Source organism: Vespula vulgaris, chromosome 7, assembly GCF_905475345.1.
Source record: "Vespula vulgaris chromosome 7, iyVesVulg1.1, whole genome shotgun sequence".
NCBI classification, from domain to species: domain Eukaryota; kingdom Metazoa; phylum Arthropoda; class Insecta; order Hymenoptera; family Vespidae; genus Vespula; species Vespula vulgaris.
Genome location: NC_066592.1, coordinates 241,516 through 261,012, shown reverse-complemented (window position 1 = coordinate 261,012; position 19,497 = coordinate 241,516). Strand labels below are relative to the sequence as shown.

The 19,497-nt window shown below is 40.4% G+C and overlaps 1 protein-coding gene across 2 annotated transcripts in view; it reads left to right on the top strand.

Moving 5' to 3' along the window:
• Window positions 1-11,918, top strand: part of LOC127065330 (MOXD1 homolog 2) — a 149,967-nt gene extending 138,049 nt beyond the window's left edge. For both annotated transcript variants that reach the window (XM_050997514.1, XM_050997513.1), the window contains exons 6-10: window positions 2,709-2,795; window positions 4,175-4,354; window positions 5,005-5,469; window positions 5,795-5,988; window positions 6,776-11,918. In XM_050997514.1, the coding sequence (XP_050853471.1) occupies window positions 2,709-2,795; window positions 4,175-4,354; window positions 5,005-5,469; window positions 5,795-5,988; window positions 6,776-7,208 (1,359 nt within the window). In that variant the 3' untranslated portion in view covers window positions 7,209-11,918. The remainder of the gene's footprint in view (window positions 1-2,708; window positions 2,796-4,174; window positions 4,355-5,004; window positions 5,470-5,794; window positions 5,989-6,775) is intronic.
• Window positions 11,919-19,497: the final 7,579 nt, after the last annotated feature.

Here is a 19,497-nt window from a genome sequence, read left to right as displayed (position 1 = left end):
TACGATTTCGGTTCCAGATTTTCTATAGCTTCGTATTTAACCCTATTTCTTTCAACAAAACTTTTATTTTATTATCATAAAACTTCGAAACTAAAAGATCCATCCATTTCCCTTTCTTCTTTACAACATTCACATTTTACGAGTGTCATATACGAAAGTTTGTTATACTTGCAATTTTATTCGCACAAACCCGAGTCCATGAAGATCTCAGTAGCTCCTTGAAGAAGTATTTAAAAAACTAATTTCCAGGACGACTCGACGTAAAGTTTTGCTAATAAAAAATAACCGACGAATACAATACGGTACTTTCTATTTTTAATTCTTTTCCATATAAATAGTTCGTACACGAGTCCTAGTGAGAAAGGGAAAATACAGATGTAAGGATCGTGCAAAGAACGATCAGTTTTCTTTCGATCTTTGTTGCTTTTTTCCTTCTTCGATATCGTTCTGTTTTTGTCACGTGCCCTAGAGGTTGCATCGAGACGCATGCTGCACACACGACTGCATTTTCTACTGTATCCACGAACACATGGATGTTCTCTCTCTCTCGCTCTCGCTCTCCCTCCAATGTGTGTGTATGTGTGTGAGAAAGAGAGAGAGAGAGAGAAAGAAAGAAAAATCTCTCGTAGCGATGTGGAAGCAGCGGTCGCACGTGAGATGAATGTTCGAACGCGTTTAACGTTCCGAGTATACGAGTGGATTTTTATCCGATGCAAGCCACGAAGCATTGTGCGGCACGAATTTATGACGACATAAATCTTAACCGGGTCACATCCGGCAAAAACTATTCGTTCATTAGCGTCGTCGGGTCATAGATTATCGGAAGGAACGAGAGAGAGAGAGAGAGAGAGAGAGAGAGAGAGAGAGAGAGAGAGAAGAGGAGAGCTATCGTTGAAATCGGACAATGCTAATTCCGCTTAGCGATGCCATCGAAAGGCCGTTTATAGTTTATATCGAATCGAATTTAGGCCAACCGAGTGTGTTACTCCAAACGGCTAATTCACCAGCGAGATAATCGCCAATTCATCGGTAACTCGTGTTTCATCGAATAGAATGAAAATATTCACGGATGAATGAAAGTTCTAATAGCGAAAATAAATTTCCAATTGGACTGATTTGAATTTATTTAAGAAATCTAGAATCTCGAGATTTTAAAAGGCGAATTTCTATCTTTACGTTTTTTGTAAAATCGTGAAATATTAAATCACAGAAATTTTTTTCTAATTATCTATGTACGTACCGAACTTGCGCGTTTTATTCGAGGGAAAGATAAAAAGGGACTACTTTTCATAGGCGAATCGTTTCGGCTTATCTTCGAAAGAAACTTTCCGAGGTCAGAGTGAGAAGCGTTCGTGCTATCAGATAACTCGATGCGGCGCGTTTCGCAAACGCATTTCCACGCTGAAAACTCTCGAGCGTTGCGGTTTTAATTGTCTCGACGGAGCCATCTCTTCGAGCCAGCCGGATGACGGGGAAAGATAAAGTTGCCGGGAAGTTTATCTTCTCTTCTTCTTTCTTACGCGAATGCTTCTTGTTTCTTCTTTTATTCGCCTTCTTCTTCTTCTTCATTCAATACCAACTGCCCTCGTCTTTCTCGCTCTCATAAAAGGAAGTAGCCGACCGGTCAGATAACTTTCGTATCGTGCCGCAATGAATATGTATTTCGAGTGTACAGAGGATGACGAAGAGAACGAGAACCAGAACGACATTCCGTTTTCTTATACAGTTTTTAACTCGGTTCCGACATTTCTCTTCCCTTTTTTTCCAGTCAATATCCAATTATGATAATTCATATTTATCCAATCCACGCGCGATGCAATGAATATCCGTTCATCGATCGATATAACACGTTTCTAAAAGTAGCAACGTCGTTGAAAACAAATATATTATATATTTTTATAAATCCTTACAATTTGTAAATTTGTCACGGTAAAAGGCTGATACAAAGAAGATCAAGAAGAAAGTTTCGAATATGTTCGTTTCGTTTCCTGAAAGAAAGGACGATCGAAGCTCCTTTTCTCGGTAATCTTGACATCGATAATTTGACAGAGACGCGTGGGAAAATCCCGCGTTGGCGTGTCTAAGCTTAGGGCGAAGAATTGCGCGGATGTTACAAAAAATCGCAATTTTCTTCGTTGCGGAGACGTCGCCTCCGCGTTTGCCCTGCGGCTTGTTCCGTCGCAGTATCTTCGACCGACCGAAAGAGAGAGAATCCTTGCTTTCTTATTTTTATCTCACATTTCGCTCGATACCGAATTTTCTCGCTTCGTGACCTCGTATAGATACTATTTTAAAATAAAAATCTTTTCAAGTCGTTGGGATTTAACGGAAAACAATTAGCTTCGAATTAATGTCGAATGGAAGAAAATATCGGATACCGATTGCAATCAATTATTCCGCGATAATCTTGTTTGTTTCTCAACTGGAATCTCTCAAAAGTGAACAAGATGTTTCGTGGGAAATAGATGCGGCATCGCTATTTCAGTGGATTAGACGTGAAAGAGAATTGTTATCCAACGCGTTTGAAACATTCGACACGACTCTGAAATCGTCAGTTTACTGGCTTCGACAACTTTTTTACTTTAGCAAGAGGCCTTCCGAAGAATTCTCACGCGTTCTCACATAGATTAATGCTTATCATATCGCATGCATTGCACGTTTAACAATTATCTTTTAATTAACGATTGCTTCACGATTTTTTGTTTCAGGTCATACTGCCAAGAGACAAGGATTCGTTACTTTGGTGTCGAGTAATAAAAATGCCAAACATCAATCGCAAGCATCACGTTGTCAAGGTAACTCTTCTGACTTCTCTCTCTCTCTCTCTCTCTCTCTCTCTCTCTTTCTCTATCTATCTACTTTAACACATTTATGATGCCTTACGGGCGTTTCATAGAGAAGTAAAGTACGTTAACCGAATATGAAATAGTTGAGAGGAACGGCGTAGAAACTACAGCATCGAGTTGTCTCTCTTTTGCACACTTCCTGCAGAGAGTCTCCACGGAAACATAAAGCTCGTACCGAGCGTGTATTGTCGTTGCGAACCTCTTTGTACATTTGTGACAATCTTTACAAGTCAGAAGAGCGTTCTTGTTTACTCTCGAAGGATAAATAAAAGAACGAAGATTCGCGATGAATTTTCAACGGGAAAGATGACCTTTATTTTGGTTCGATGAGATAAGGGAAGAGAAGCGTAACAAGTTCTACGAAATAAAATCGCCTTTAACTTATGATTCGCATCGAGAAGATTTATTTATCGACGAAAAAACGCGACGAAAAATTAATTTAATAGTTTTGCTTTATCGCATTGAACCGGTCGAAGGACGTTTTTAAAGCAGGCAATGCGAGCGAATGATCGTAATAAACGCGGCAATAATAAGGGGAATGATCGTAAAGCTCATAATACGCTTACCGAGCGCTTTATAACGTCCCCGGTGATCTCTCTTGCGTTACCGAAATCATTAATTTCTAACTATATCGCCATTTGACGTTTTCCAAATGAACGGCCAAAATTTACCACTCGTAAATGTCGTTTCTCCCTTCTCTTAAATTATGTGTTCGCATCGTGATTCGTGGCCGAGTGATTCGAAGATCTTTGGAGATCGTCGCTCTTTCTTTTGGAAAAAAAAGGAAGTTACAAAAGAGACAAGTTACATCGAAGTACTCGTAAGTTCGTTTTCGAATTTTTATCGATTAACCGCGAGAGAGAGAGAGAGAGAGAGAGAGAGAGAGAGAGAGAGAGAGAAAATATCGATCGAGAGTCGATAATCGTAAAGGCGTCGTTATATTTATTTTGATATCTTTCCTTTCACGACTGGCGATACCTCGAACAGATTCCCACGAGTTTCTAGGGAATAGAGCGTGGTGCAGCAATATACTCGTAGTTGACCTAACGCCAGTCAGCTAGGGTAGCACCTGAATCTCGAACTCGATCGAACGTGACCCAACTATGCGATGCGATTGCATTGTGTTCCATCCTGACAGAGAAACGAGGAGAGACGATTAGCGTTAAGTCTGGCGATAACTCTACTATTTAAAGTAGAACTACTTACTTACTATTCGCGAAAAAGGCGTATTAATTTAAACCGTATAAATCAATTACTCGGAGTAATATACTTCTTTAATCGTCGTGGTATCGTCGAATCATAATTTTGAACACATTTTTTAATTGTAGTACGAGCCGGTCATCGAACCCGGGAAAAACACGTACTTGCACCACATGACTCTGTACGAGTGTCCTATTAATAATCTTCAGCTTGAAGAAGCTTCGAAAACAACTGGCAGTATTTGTTACAAAGACGACAACGCAACGCAATGTAACACGATTGCTGCTACATGGAGCTTGGGATCCGAGGTACGTTAAAACTTTATTAAAACCACATAGAAATGATCTTAGATTATGAATCGTTTGCAAGATTTGAGAATGGTCTAAAGATAGTCTAAAGATCTTTTGAAAGAACGAAATTGCGTTATACGAGGAGTTGATAAAGGAACGGTACGGCGTCGAACGTTGTAGCGCGCAATCGAGAGCACAGCGCGTATATCGATTTTCATCGATAGTCCACCGCAAAACCACTTCTCGTGGTCGTGCGAGAATGGTAACGCGAGTATCCTGCGAAGACGCAACAAATAGCGAAAATCTCACGCTGGACGTCGAACAAACGAAATTTCTCGACTTTGACGATCTGTCGTTATCGACGCTCGTTCTTCTCGCGGTACCGCGTTTTCGATCTTTCGTCGAAGTTACGATCATTCGAGCACGCTCGATGTTGCATCGTTTTAAAAGTTCAAGCCTTTCGTATTTTTCCGAAACAGATGGGTATTTTATAATAGACTCTACAGTTAAAGTAGGCGTTATCTCCGCTCAGACCAATAAGATTAAGATCGTTTATGATCCGCGAAAATCGAGTAACAGAAAACTATGAAAATATTTCAAAGGGGCACGTGAGTCGCCCATTAAAATTCATAGTCTTCATAATTGCTCTCTACTCTTTCCGTTGGCAGGGCTTTAATTATCCGCCCGAGGCTGGCTATGCTTTGGATCCTGACAACGGTTCGCGTTACTACATGCTCGAGACTCAATACATCAATCCTCAGCAATTAGTAAACGACAACTTGGTAGTCAGTGACAGCTCGGGATTGAGATTGTATTACACCGATCAACTGAGACTTCACGACGCCGGAATTTTGAGCATAGGTATTGATCCTAATTGGAGGCACATTATACCACCCGGACAGCCCGAAGTCGTCTCCGAAGGTCACTGCATAGCCGAGTGTACCGGACAAACTATACCTAATAGCGGGATAAACATGTTCGCGGTGATTATGCATACCCATCAGCTAGGAAGGAAGATCAGATTCAGACAGATTCGTGCTGGAGAGGAACTTCCTCCGATCGCATCGGACACCAACTACGACCCTACTTATCAAGAGTATCGCAAGCTCCAACGTCCCGTTAAAGTTTATCCGGTAAGTATGCGCGATGATTCGATAAATTTTTCTCTATTCCATTGTCGCGCATATTTCGTTATCACGAGGGCTTATAATTTTGTCTTTCCATTATTCTCAACGAAGACACCACGATCTTGTAATTTGATACCTTTACACGAACGAGCGACCACCTGTAGAAGCGAGGATAAAAAGAAAGTTAGGCCGAAGGATAAAAGTTAAAAAGAACCAGAGTTTCTCGTTGAGAAAAATGGAAGAGTATGAAAAAGTAGTTGCGGTTGGATCGACAGCTGGAAAACGTTCTCGGTAGGAAGCTGCTTAGATATATCGTTTGATCGTTTTACAGGGCGACCACTTAGTCGCGGAATGCACGTACTCGTCCGAGTCCCGTTCGACTATTACGCTCGGAGGTTTGATGACGAGACAAGAAACTTGCCTGGTATCCGCTCTTTATTATCCTCGGATCGAACTATCGATCTGCTACTCTTTGCCATCTTTGCCGACCGTCCTGCAAAGTCTCGGCGTCCAGAAAGTCATTCAGTAAGTTCATTGCGATATCATTTTTCTGCCTTTTCTCTTTTTACGTTATCCGGACGACGTTACTCCTTTCATCTCGTAATCGTCGCTTTGGAAGGTACGAACCGACATGGTGAAAATAATTGTCGTTCGAGTTCGCTCGAAGAACGAATTCGTAGTTCGATGATCTCACGAGCTCGTTCAAAATCGGTAGAATCGTCGAATTGGCCGAAACTGCTTGATGATAAATTGGCGCGACACACACTAGTCAGCGCTATTACGAGAGGTTTGTACGGGTCCTATGTAAACGGACGAGACGATTGCCAGCTTTTACTATCTCCCTCCTTCCCTCTCCCTTCCTCTTTGATCGGTTTAAATTGGTCATTAGGGAGCAACGCGTCCCTTAAACGCACGCGAAGAACGCACGAGCACGCTTTAGTTTCAATCGGGTTACGTAACGTTCCGAACGTGCTTACGGACGATATCTTTCCGAACGACGTTGAATCGTTTCGCGTATATACGTACTAGTGGTACGTATCGCGCGTTGATAAAATTTCATCCATGGTCGAATATCGCATTGGCGGACGTTGGCGGTTGCGTCCAGGAAAGGAGAACGAATCGTTATTAACGAGAGCATACTTTGTTAGAATCGAATCGCGATCCTGAAGTATGCCTCTGTTATACTACAATATTACTCGAGTCTCCCGAATCGCATTAAGATCTTCCTTCTTTCCGAATCGAGAGCCGTCGCGCAAGGAAAACGCATAGACGCCGAATAACGCGACGAAACTTTCCTTTAATTTTTTTTCAGAGACTCGACTTTAGTGAAAATCCAGGAACCTAAGAGCCTTTCCGGGATGACCTTGGAAGACCGTCTTATAAGCTACGACTGGGAGACGAGCTTCCAAAGCTTCCAAGAAGCTACCAGAGTCGGTACGTTCATGCCGCTATGTTGGACCAGCAAGGGTGTCCTACAGGGGACGGAGTCGCTGGTAGCGCACTACCCGCGAATTCTCTACTCCTACGAAGAGTCCAATTTAGCTTGCTCGGACATGGGCTACCCGATGGACGCTGAGAGCGACGAAGCAAACGCGGTCGAACGTGGACAGTTGGTACGAAGCAAGGTATCGAGAAGTAGCGAAGGACCAACCGCTGCAAGTTCCCCTTCGATTTCTGGCCCGTACTCCTTGCCACTGATCCTCGGCACGACCCTCTTGGTAGGACTCGCGGTTGGACTTAGGTGAACTATCCTGATCGGAATTCGCGCGATCGTCCCAAATTCGAAGAGGCACTTTCGAGGATCCGCGGTGTGAGAAATAAATAAAGGCGAAAGAAGGGGTAGACGCGAGCCAAGGCGAAGCTGGAGAGGAAAGATGAGAAGAAGGAGAGGCTTCTTCCGCCTTTGTCACTCGCTCTTGGATCTTCGATCGGGCTCTCTCAGAGACGGGATTCGGTTCTGCTCCGTTCGATACCGTTTCCGTATCCCTCTCTCCCTATCTCTTGTGGATCGAGCTAGCGCGGATCATCGCGGATGCGTGAGATCGCGTGCACCGTGAGTACATGCCACGGGTCGTCCTGGCACTTGTCGCTTAAGTTTAAGACGCGTTAAGAACACGTTTCTTCTCGACGTTTATCCTTTGCGATGAGAAACGGCTCGAGCTTTTACATCTTTCGGGGAATAATTTGTCAAACTATCTTTCTTTTCGAACTTCTTTATTCGTCGCGAAGAAAGTGCCCATGATTTTCCTTCTTTCTGTTTACTGGCTCAAAGTTTCCCACGAATCGAAGCTCGAGTCGATAAAAAAGATTTTAATATCGCACGGATCTCGTTACGATCGCGTTCTTTTAACCGTTGACGGACTTGCGCTCCTGCGATATTATCGCGTGGAATTTTTCGCAAAAGAATCGAATACCTTTCGGTCGTGAGAGAGCGATGTCGGAAAACCAAGAAAAATTCTCCATGAATATCCGATATTTTCAAAGGGCTTTAGTTTTCTATTCCGAGGAGACGAGATAAACGTCGATAAAATTCAAGAATTTCTTATTGAAGAAGACCCTAAGAAATGGAGAAAAAGAAAAATTTGTAAAACGCAACATTTATTTTCCCCGTTTTTACGACGTAAAACGCGCCGAGAATAGAGAGAAAAGAAAAGACCGAGACGAAGCTTTCACCCTTTTATTTTATTCCGCTCAAGGAAATTTCTGAGATAGTTACTTTGCAGCTCGTTCATGAGGATGATTGCATAACGCATGCAGAAACAACGTGCAACGTACAGGTACTCCCTTATTTCAGAGCCAAGCCAACTTTCGATCCTTCTTCTACGTGGTACCTTGCGTAATGTCCCGATCGAAGAAAATCACCGACGAGCTAGCATACGTAAAAACGCGCCGATGTATTTTCCGATTCCTCCTAGACGAGCAAGAAAACTCGTAGAGAAATACCTCGAATCGAATCGAGTTTTCTTAAAAAAGCTCTCTCACACAAACACAAACTTTTTTATTTCCCTTCCCTATGAAATATCTACCTCTCCCTCTTGCTAGCTTTTTGAGCGCGAATTTTTTTAATTGGAATTCATCGACGACGCAAAAAGTTTCCTCGAAACGTCCCGTAAGCGGCGACGATGACAAATTTTCAACGTAAAAGCTTCGACATTCGATACGACCACGACGACGCGATTTCGTTCGATCTCGATCGAAAAGACCAAAAGGTATTCTAAGCGTAAAGAGATCCGCCGTAGTCTCCCTTAAATTCGTTTCCTTTTTATAGCTTCTTTGAAAGAAGTATCGAGATAAAGATTATTGTTGATTGTTTATTTACCGATTCGGAAGTCGAACAAAATATCTCTCTAATCTCTTCACCATATGAGAACGCAGCTTTTCATTCGGTAGATCTACTTCTCGTAACGTTGCGATTCTCTCGCCACTTACGTTTCTCGCCTCGATTCGTTCGACTTCCGACTCACGATTGTATATTTTGTTAATTAGGCTACGTTGGCAAATGAGTTTTTATAAGATCGTATAAACATTGGTTGATTTACACGCACGATCACACAAGTACACTCGCGTAAACACATAGACACACGACGCAGGGCGATGTTTTCTACTTTGTAAGCTCTTTCGTGTACCTCGTTATACGTTATTTTTTGTTAACTCTCGTGTTACTTAACCAACGTTTATATACGGACATATACACGAATGATGTATGCATATAAATATATATATATATATATATATATATATATATATATATATATATATACAAATAAGAAGTGAAAGACGATTATCTATTCGACGACTCTGTGTAACATTCTGTACAGTTTATTAATTATATGTAATATTGTTAAATGCGCTTTCCACGTGTTCGACGTGTCGGACGTACGAATTATTATTTATTTCTTATTTAATTGTAAAAAGTAAAGAAAAGAAGGGGAAGAAGAGGTTATCACGGATTTGCGATGTTTGACAATTATTGAATAGCCACTGAAAACACATAACACGCGTCGACACAATCCACAAATACTCTTCGCGAATTTATTCGTATCTAGGGAAGAAAGCGTGTACCTTTTCCATCCGTTTACCATCCCTTATGTCTTTCAATGATCGTTCATTCGAATTTATAGCTCACGCTTATCCGATGTATGCGAGTTCCTGACGCATATTTGAAAATTAATTTTTAGCATATTTCATGCGTCAACTATTCGTCCACCCGACGTATTTCGATCTATTAAATTAGACAAAGTAAAAGAATCTCCTTACTCGTTCGTCGGTAGGATTTAATATCAATAGGATGAGATTAAGTGGAAGTAATAACGAGTATGATTATTGCAATCGTTTTTCAAGGAAAATATTTTCTTGCGTTTTGAAAAGAGTTGTCCGGAATCAGTTTTAATCTTTTGGATAGAATGTAATCGTTCTAAATAGTAATAATTACAAATAAATCCATGAGAAAGACTAACTTTCGAAATTGCCAAGAGATATCCTAAAGCACGAAAATCGAACAAAGATTTTAAGAGGAGAAGATTTTATACGGATTCATTGATACTAGGTGGACATGAATCGAAGCAAGCGATCGAGCTCGAATTAGCGAAAACGGAAAAAATAAAAAAGTAATCACATTGATTTATTCTCCTTGCTTTCAATCCTTGCTCATGCACTTTAAAAAAAAATTAGGATTCTAATTAATCGAACTAGATCAATATGATACACGTAGCGAGACGTTTTGCAATTTAATACCACGATTATTCGTAAATGTTATAGGAAAATCTATGTATGTAGTAGAGGTACTACTTTTAGGGCAATCATGTGAGTGTCTCTCTCTCTCTCTCTCTGTCTCTCTATCTCTATCTCTATCTTTTCTCACCATCTTTCCATTGCGATCGAGACGTTGCTGGAGGAAAAACTGCCAATTTTTTTTTTTTTTAACAACTACAAATATTAATTATCAACGACGCAAATATTTTTGTTATAAATGACAATGGGATAAAGAAGACCGATCTATATCTATAAATCGATCGAATCTATTCTATGTTTTTGGATTCTCTTCTCCTATTACTTCAATTACTAATCTGTGTACGGCACGAAGGAAAGTCGATAAAGAAATTCGCATAGGGCGAATTTTTCGAGCACCAGCTCGTTCGAATTTAGTGCTACGATCTTTTAGAAAAGAAAGGATTGCGTTTAGATGATTCCTCGGCTCGAGGAGATAAGCATTGCGATAAGCTGCCGGTGATATGATCAGAACAATCAAGAAAAGTTTAAGCTGGAAATAAATGCGATAATTAGGCGAATCTCTAGAGAAGAATATTTACGTATTTATACTCGAATCATCCTTGCATCGTGTGTATGTTTAGCTCGTTCTTCGTCACGATTTCCGCCATTTATCGCGATCTCGCAAAAAACGTTCGTGATTACGAGGACACTGGATTCGGAGAACGATAAGCTCGTAAGCAAAAATTTCAATACAGTGTCTATAAGAAGAAATTAATCGTTGAGCTTTGAAATCCAGAAGATGAATATCGGTTGATGGAAGCGACTATGAGAGAGCCGATTGGTACTCTTAAATTCAATATTCCTTCGTTCGGATCGAAAAATGAATGATCGAAGAATGCATGCTGGAATCCATCTACCAGGTGTTTCAGCGAGAACGCGATGAACGAAAGAAATCTTCAAAAATTGTATGTACTGTATGTAGAACGATGTAGCTCTTATCACACAGAATGCTACCGACGCCTATTAGTGTGTTATGGATAATAAAATATATGCAAAAAAATAAAATAAAATAAAAAAATAAAAATAAAAAGAAACGAAGAAACTGATGTATCTCGAACGAGGAAACATTTCACTTGTGCGCGAACGACGTCAAGTAAGGATAACGGAGCGAATAGCATGTGCGCGTGTATATAGGTACCCTGTATATAGTTTTAGACTTAAATAATAACGTCCGAAAATTCCAAAATAGGCGAGTCCCCTATCCTTTACACACGTAACACAGCCGCATACATAAACACATTGATACACACTCGACTCTAATTCCGATTGAATAGCTAAATATAGATATCTTGTATCTTTATAATTTACGTTAGTATATACCGATATATAGGTAAATACATATATATATATATATAGGTACATAAGTGTGCGCTCGCGTGGATGTGTGTACACTGTACATATATGTATAGGTATACGTACGCCTTCGTACGTTTAATATACCTATGTACGTATTTGACACACTGATCACGGATACACTCACGCATACACTCATACAATCTCGAGAGAACCCAATCTTCTCCTTATATTGCTCTTACAATTAGATTTATACCTTACCCATAATAAACACACGATATTGACGACATCTAAAACGCTACACTATCATCTACTCTGTAACACACAAATTGTATTATATTTTATATATATATATATATATATAAATATGTAAATGTTTTTCTATAACAATAGCCTTCCGATTTTTATTTTTTTCCTTTGTTGCGAAAGAACAAACTCTCGTAATCTTACTCCTCTTGATAGCTGCGCGCTTATTTATACGATAGAATTGTTGAGAGGTACATTACTCTTCTCTCGAAAATTTTAGCAGGTAAGTGGTATTTTTAAATTTTGTATCGTCCATCTTGAAAAAGGTTTTCCAAAGTACAAACTACAAGCGTAAAACATATTGTAAATCTTCTTCGCGTATTAAATATGAAAATCATAAATGACGGCGCCTTTGATGAACACTTTCGGATATGCATCGCGGGTTTTACGATGCAGAGTAATACGCATTTGCATATACATTGCTTACCGTAACCGTGCATATATTTTTCTCGCTCCCTTCAAAGAACCGAACGCCCGACAACCCGATTGTTTTTCTTCAGTTGTTTAACAAAAACGCGACGGCGAATTTTAAGGCTACTTTTTTCTTTTTCAATATGCGCTGCTCGGATAGATCGCTATAACTAGACAATTATAAATTTATGTAATTAACACGAAAGACGAGGTTATTCATCGAAAGTGCATTTTCGAAGGTGATACAACTAATCACACACGTGTATGGATTAAACTGCAAGAGCTTAAAACAGTGGGTTCAGCTGTTGCTGACAGTTTGAATTACCGCACATTCTAGCCGTTAGATTATATCATGGATTTAACAGAACATCTAAGTTCAAGTCCATTAACGGCCAAGTTTTCAGTGAGTTCGCTAATACCATGTGTGTATCTATAAACTGTCTAATCAAACTTTCATGCTAATATCAACGATAGTAAGGTGTTCATTACTCCATCGACCCCTATTAAAATCGTTTCGAAAGAATTCCTTTCGAATGTAGAAATTTTAAAAGGGGGTCATCGAAATTTTATTAAAAAGTGTTTGAAATATTTGAATCCTCGACTCGGGCCATACGCAAAAATGTCGCTCGATGAAAGTGCTCCTGGTAGCACGTTCTCTCTTTCCGTATCTCTCGTTCGGGGAGATGCACGCGGACCATTTGCGTAGCAGCAATTCCCAAGCGCGGAGGTGCAACTAATCAGACCACCTTCGCGTCCAGGTAGCAATAAATATCTGCAGGGCGAAACGGTCGGAACGCCTTCAATGAGAACGCGATTGTATTTCAGGCTCCACTCGGCGGCGGACCGTTGATTGAAATTTATGTTCGATGGGACCGCGCCAATTCTAGCTCTCTCTTTCTCTCTCTCTCTCTCTCTCACTCGAGTTCGCTCCTCTGCATCGCGATACCCGTCGTTACTCGCCCGTAGATTTCGGTTGTTCCTCCAATACACCCACGAGATCGTGGCTACTAAACTTCCTGGGGTTCAACGTCGATATACCCGTCGAGGTACCGTGACGTTCGCCAGGCACGAACTCCCCTGCGAGGGAGAGAGAGAGAGAGAGAAAGTCAGCCTTTCTACCAGTTTGTGTGTTTGTACGCGGTTATTGTGTACGTGTGTGTAATCGTGTCTACAGCGTGGGTGTATGAGTAGTCGACGATTCGATCTCCAAACTCGAAATAATTTCGTCGGCTCGTTACCGTCCTGTCCTCCAACTCCATTCTCCCTCTTTCTCTCTCTCTCTCTCCCTCCTTCCCTTTTCCCCTCTTCGTACAGTGTAAATAAATTTGCAAAGAGAATTCTTGAGAAGCGGGATGTAAATTTTGAGGACGCTCGAGGCTGCAAGATTATCGCGGGACTTGATTTTGAGCATGATACACGACGATTTCTTTATCCCTTTACTTCTTTATACGCATCGAACGAATTATGAAGAATCGTGTGAAATCGTTGCTTATTCGATTTACTACCTCCGCTTTTGCTACTGATTTAAGTCCCAATTTTCTTTCTTTTTTATTCTTCCATAGAATCTCCTCGACTACATTTCTCGATTTGTTTTCTCGTACTGGTAATTTTTTCATGTTAACGACTTTCTATTCCACAACGAAGAAGCGAAAGAACAAATCTGCACTACGGTTTTATGACGCTCTGGAGAATAGCCAGAGGATTAGAGATAAAAGAAAGACAAAAGATAAAACGTGCAAAGAGATAAAGAAAAAGAGAGAAAGAGGAAGAAAGAAATATCAAAAGTGAGAAGGAGATAAAGCGATAGGTAAAGGCAAATATTTCGATTGTCTGTAATAAGGATTAAAAAAAAAAAAAAGATTCGTCAAATGCATTCGATTTTTGCGATAGTCGAAATATCAAATCAATGTCTATCGCATATAAATATACGCGGAATTTGTGCATTCACGTATCAGATACATTCCGAATTAAAATCCTCTTCGATTTATACGTTTTTCTGGGTATTTCGAAAAAATACTTTGACCTATTAATTAAAAAGATAATAGTCATAGTTCGCTCATAGTTAAATTGTCCTTTCTTTTCACGTAACACGTTAATACAATTTTTTCATATTTAAATTTTCCTCTTCCATTCTCATACGATAGCAGAACTTGTTTCTTTTCTCATCGAAACAGGACGACGATTCGAAGAAAGGGAAAAAGAAAAGCGTAGATGCGGAGAGAGAGAGAGAGAGAGAGAGAGAGAGCAACGAAGAGAGAAAAGAGGCAAAAGTCTCTTTCGAATTGCGATAAATCGTCCGTTGACCCGGAATGTTGCGTTCGGTCGCGTGAAAAAAGCATCGTGAAAAGCGAGGACTTACGACGAGCTCACATAATTCCATTCGCGAATAAAAATCGCGTTCAAAGCTCGGGCACGCTGGACGGCATAGAGAACGTTTGACGTTTTTAGAAATGAAATATGAAAGAGGGAGAGAGAGAGAGAGAGAGAGAGAGAGAGAGAGAGAGAGAGAACATTGATTACAAACCATGAAAATTTATTAGCGCCGAATGTATTCAGCAGCGTCATGTTACTGTAAATTAACAACAAATAGAGAAACGAAATGACCAACTTTTAACTCTTTGGGTCTCTCTTCCTCTTTTGCAGCTAGGTATACACGTAATGTATACGTATAAAAAGTTTCGTCCCATTTCTCTCGCACTCACGGCAGTTTTTGTTTCGCCGTATCTGCCTATTCGGCTATGAATTAAAACATAAATTTCAATCAACCAGAGCGAAGGCATTTACGTGCTTTAGCTCGTTCACCCGGACTCGAACCGAAGCTCTCGTTTTTTCCCGCTCGCGTATAACCACATGGACGCGTTGCCGCTCGCACCTAAGTTTGTGTACGTTCGTGCGATGGCAATCGTTTAAAGAGCGAACTGGCCGATCAACGGAAATTGCTACATTTTAGACAGACTTTTTATAACAATTACTTCCCGATCGTAAAGTCGTCAATTTTCGCTCTTCTTGTTCCGCCACTTGCGACGAGGATATTTCAGTCTCGTACTTATTTTTCTGCAACGTGCATCATATAAAGAAAGAAACGTTTATAAGAACGAATTGATACATATTTTTTCCTTTTCGATTCTATAAAGATAGCGACGATTTTAATTAATAGAAAAAGACACGCGCAAAGAGAAATAATAATTCTTTCACGCTCTTCCTCTCTTTCATCATCGACGATCGTTCGCTAATTATTTCGCAGCGCGCGTCGAGTTGGTTCTCGATGTCTCGCTCGCTGATTATCTTTAATCAATAGCTAGTTCACGATCACTTGTAATAAGCTGATTATTCTCTCTCCTGTAACAGAAAACCATTAGCGATTAACGGCTCCTCTTCAACGTTTGTTCCAACGTGTCGATCCAGTATCCTCGATCGGCACTATCCGCTTCTTCTTCTCCACCCTTCGCACGAGCGAAGAATGCTCCGAAAAGCATCCGTTTGTCTTGATCGCAAACGCTATTAGTGGTAGACTTTACGTGCTGCATAGATTTAATATAGATCATTGATAATAATAGCTTCGACGGTGATTAATGGGTCAAGATAATTGTCATAAAACAACGAAATTTCGAATACGATTCAATTTGGGTAATTCCAAACGTTCTCACCTCGTCGTAAAGCTAATCGCAGCACATACTTTAAACGTGCGTAACGCAACGATTTCAGAACTTGATCGATTCTGACCTTTTTTATTATCTCGAGTAATAAGACCGTTCGATCGAGAATTTGCTCGAAAGAAAAACGAACCTTCTTCTTCCTCGCCTTCGGTAAACCGCATGCCTTCCGCTTTCGAAATCGGATATAAGCTCTTTCCCTTATAGAATAATAATCTTCTTCCCTTTCTTCAAATCTAAAAATAGATTCGTAGTGAAATAAAACTCGCTCGTCGCAAATTCATTTTCACAACGGTTCTCTGTGAACGAGGTTAGTGCTCGGGGCTAACGTTAACGCGAGAAGAAACATTCAACCGGTGAAATAAAGAATACGAAGGAAAGAGAATATAGTTGAGCGTAGCTAGAACGGTGTGAATTTTAAAAGAAGAGCTTTTAAGAGCTAGCGACTTTTACCCGTTTTAGTTTCGGTCGAACTTTTCTTACGTAGACGAGCCATCTTTCACAGTTTTCTGTGCTAATAATAAGTAAGCGGAATTTATTTTCGTTTGCTTACGCGATTAGGGCGTTAAAGTGATTTTTTCCCAAAAGATCTGGTAGCTTGCTCGTTTATCCGGCTTTCTATTATGCTTCTTCGTGTACACATATCGCAGAAAAACGAAAAAATAAAGGACAGTGGCACGTACGCTCGCGTGTAGATACGCTGAGACACGCAGAAAACGTTCCCCTTTCATCAAGGTCCAGAATCAAAGCGAACTTTGTTCTGCAAGTTTCATGGTGTGCGATATCGTAAGCTGCACGAAAACGTAACGTTACCTGGCCGTAATTCGAGCTCTGGCTGGACGAAAAAGTAAAGCGCAGGTAACGGAGGCTACGGAGTCGATTCAATCAACTTTCATTGTTTAAAAGTGCTGTTCGCAACAGCAACGATTCTGTCATGGTAATCCGATGGCAATCTGGAGTCATCTAAAGCGGAGAAAATTCAAAGTCGACAGAAATATCAAACATAGTCACGAGCCAAAGTATTCGAGCGACTCTTTCGAGATGAAATTTTTTGAACAAACTTCATAAGAGCACAAATCAAATTTATATGAAAGGAATTTATATGAAAGAATTAATACAGGTATATTATTTTACAGAAAATTTTTACCTCTATAACATTCGAGATCTCCGAAAGAAAAATTTGTATGAACGACATAGATATGGTACGCGCGTATGCGCGTATAATGATACAAGTTTTGCATAAGAGTGCCCTTTACGAATACAGCTCGGCGTTAAGGGAGAACGTAAAGAGGTCTCTTTCCTATACCAGCATCGGAGAACTAGCACCATCGGTGAATCTTCCGTGCAAGGCCGACGCTCGACTTGATCGCACACTGTTCTTTCGACGTGAGTTACATTGACTGCGCCGCACATTAATTACCATTAGAGAGGATTGCTCTAATTCCACTTCACTCTTCCCACCGTACCTATCCCTGTCTCCTTCTACCATCCTTCCCTTTCTAGCCCTCTTTACCAACCTGTCCTACTTCCTCTCGCTTGTGCGTACGACCTCTCTCACCATCTCTCTTCTCTTTCTCTTCCTCTCGATCTTTCTTCCCTTCCATGAGAGAACCGGTGCTCCACGCTCTCTGGGAAAATTGCCACAGGAGGAAACTGTGCGGGATCGAGCTTGGCCCTGAGTAAATTTATTACGGTCACTTTGTTCGCTGACTTTCGGAGTTACTTTTTTCTCTTTTTCTTCTCCCCTTTTCCTCCTCCTCCTCCTCCTCCTCCTCCTCTTCTTCTTCTTCTTTGTCTTTCTTTTCGTCTTCGTGTTTTCGCATTTCTTCTTTCGTGAGGAAGCTGTTATGATCTACATCGAATTTTTGGTAGCAAAAGTGTGTCACGGTGATTCGTCCTCTTTAACGAGATTTATATCGAAAGGATGAAAAACTTTTTTATTCTATCTTACGACCCATACGTAAGTATATCGAACAATGTAAGGATTAAATTTTTACGAAAAGAAAACGTTCCATTTTAATTTTCTTTTCGACAAACGGTTCTGATCGTTTGCTAGCTGCTCGCTAAATTTCATCCCCGACCTTACGAAAATAACGCAAGTGGAAACGGAAAAGAGAAAGAGAAAGATAAGGAGAGGGAGACAGAGAGAGAGAGAAAAGAACGGGGAACGATCTCTTCAAAACTTCACTCTTAAAACATCTTTTCTCTCCACCGAAGAAAAGCCGTTCTAACCTCGGTTTTAGAATTTCTCACCCCATTCTCGATTCCCCTGGAAGAAAGGAAAAAAGGAAAAAGAGAAAGAGCGAAAGCAGTGGCGTATTTCCTGAAAGCACCTCGACTTGAATCACTGTTCTCGAAGGCAAAACTTAGGTTTAATGAAATGGTACGAGAGCGCTATTGCTTTCCAAACGATTTTCTATTACGGAACTCGTTCGTAATAATTTTTTCTTACCCATAAAAGTCTTTCTTCCATTCTCCCATCTTCTGTTTTTCCTTATCAGTAGAAAACGATTTTTTTCCTGAATTTCAAGTACGTTTCGAGTTTCGCATCATCGCAAACGCGTAATCTACTCGCATAGTCATCTTAGCCTTTCGGAGCGAGAGACAAGAGGGGTAAGTAAACCGCGTGTTCGTTCTCATCGCACAACGACGTCGGCTCCAAGTTGGAATATACCGAGGCGTTATTAAATGTATGAACCTTGGTAAACCCTCTTTGGCGAGACAAAGAGCCAAGCAGATGGTATGTAGTAAGTACAGATATAACCTTTGGTAATTATCGTTGGAACGACAGGCAAAGTGATCTCGTACGTGTATTCTCATATATGGTATATCTAGTATATGTATGTGTGCGCGCTTGGACAAAGAATCGAGAATAGTTCAACTATTCGCCTATCGAAAGACGTTATAATTTCTTTTTTTATTTCGATATTAAATCAAACGCTCCAATTTTCAAGATGATTGTATCATCAGCTTTTTTCTTTGATCTTTTCGCTCCCGTGCAAAAGGACGCTGGAGAAAGGAGGAAATAAGGATGATGCAGGAAAGAAAGAAAAAAGTTTCGACTTTTGGACTCGGAAAGTTTCTAACTTACTATCCGAAGGTACGTTACGCTAACGTAGCCAGACTACGAGTCTGAAAGATCCAAGATCCCGTGGCTCGCAATCATTTTCTAAAAAAAGATAATATTCTTATCTGGAGTACGACTGATTGCGAGTAAACAGCCGACTGCAATTCGTCACTGCCGAAGTGCTCAACTTTTACCTGGAACCATTTCTGTCTCACGTTTCTACTAATTTATATGTACAGTTTCGAAAATATCGAGAAACGCTATCGGAAAAAGTTGCGTTTCGAAAGAAGATTTAACTTCGTTTAAACGAAATACCAACTCGTGTTCCTAAAACATTAATGGATTATGATATTTTTAAATTTCTTTCAGTTTTAACGTTTTATGTACGATCTTGCGACGAGATTTGATTTATTAAAATTGAAAGTAACGTTACGTTGCTTTCACGTTTGTGAAACGAATTCTATCGTTAGAAATAAATTTTTTCTAGACTAATATAAAAGTAATCTCGATCATCGACGTATCAATTTATTGGGA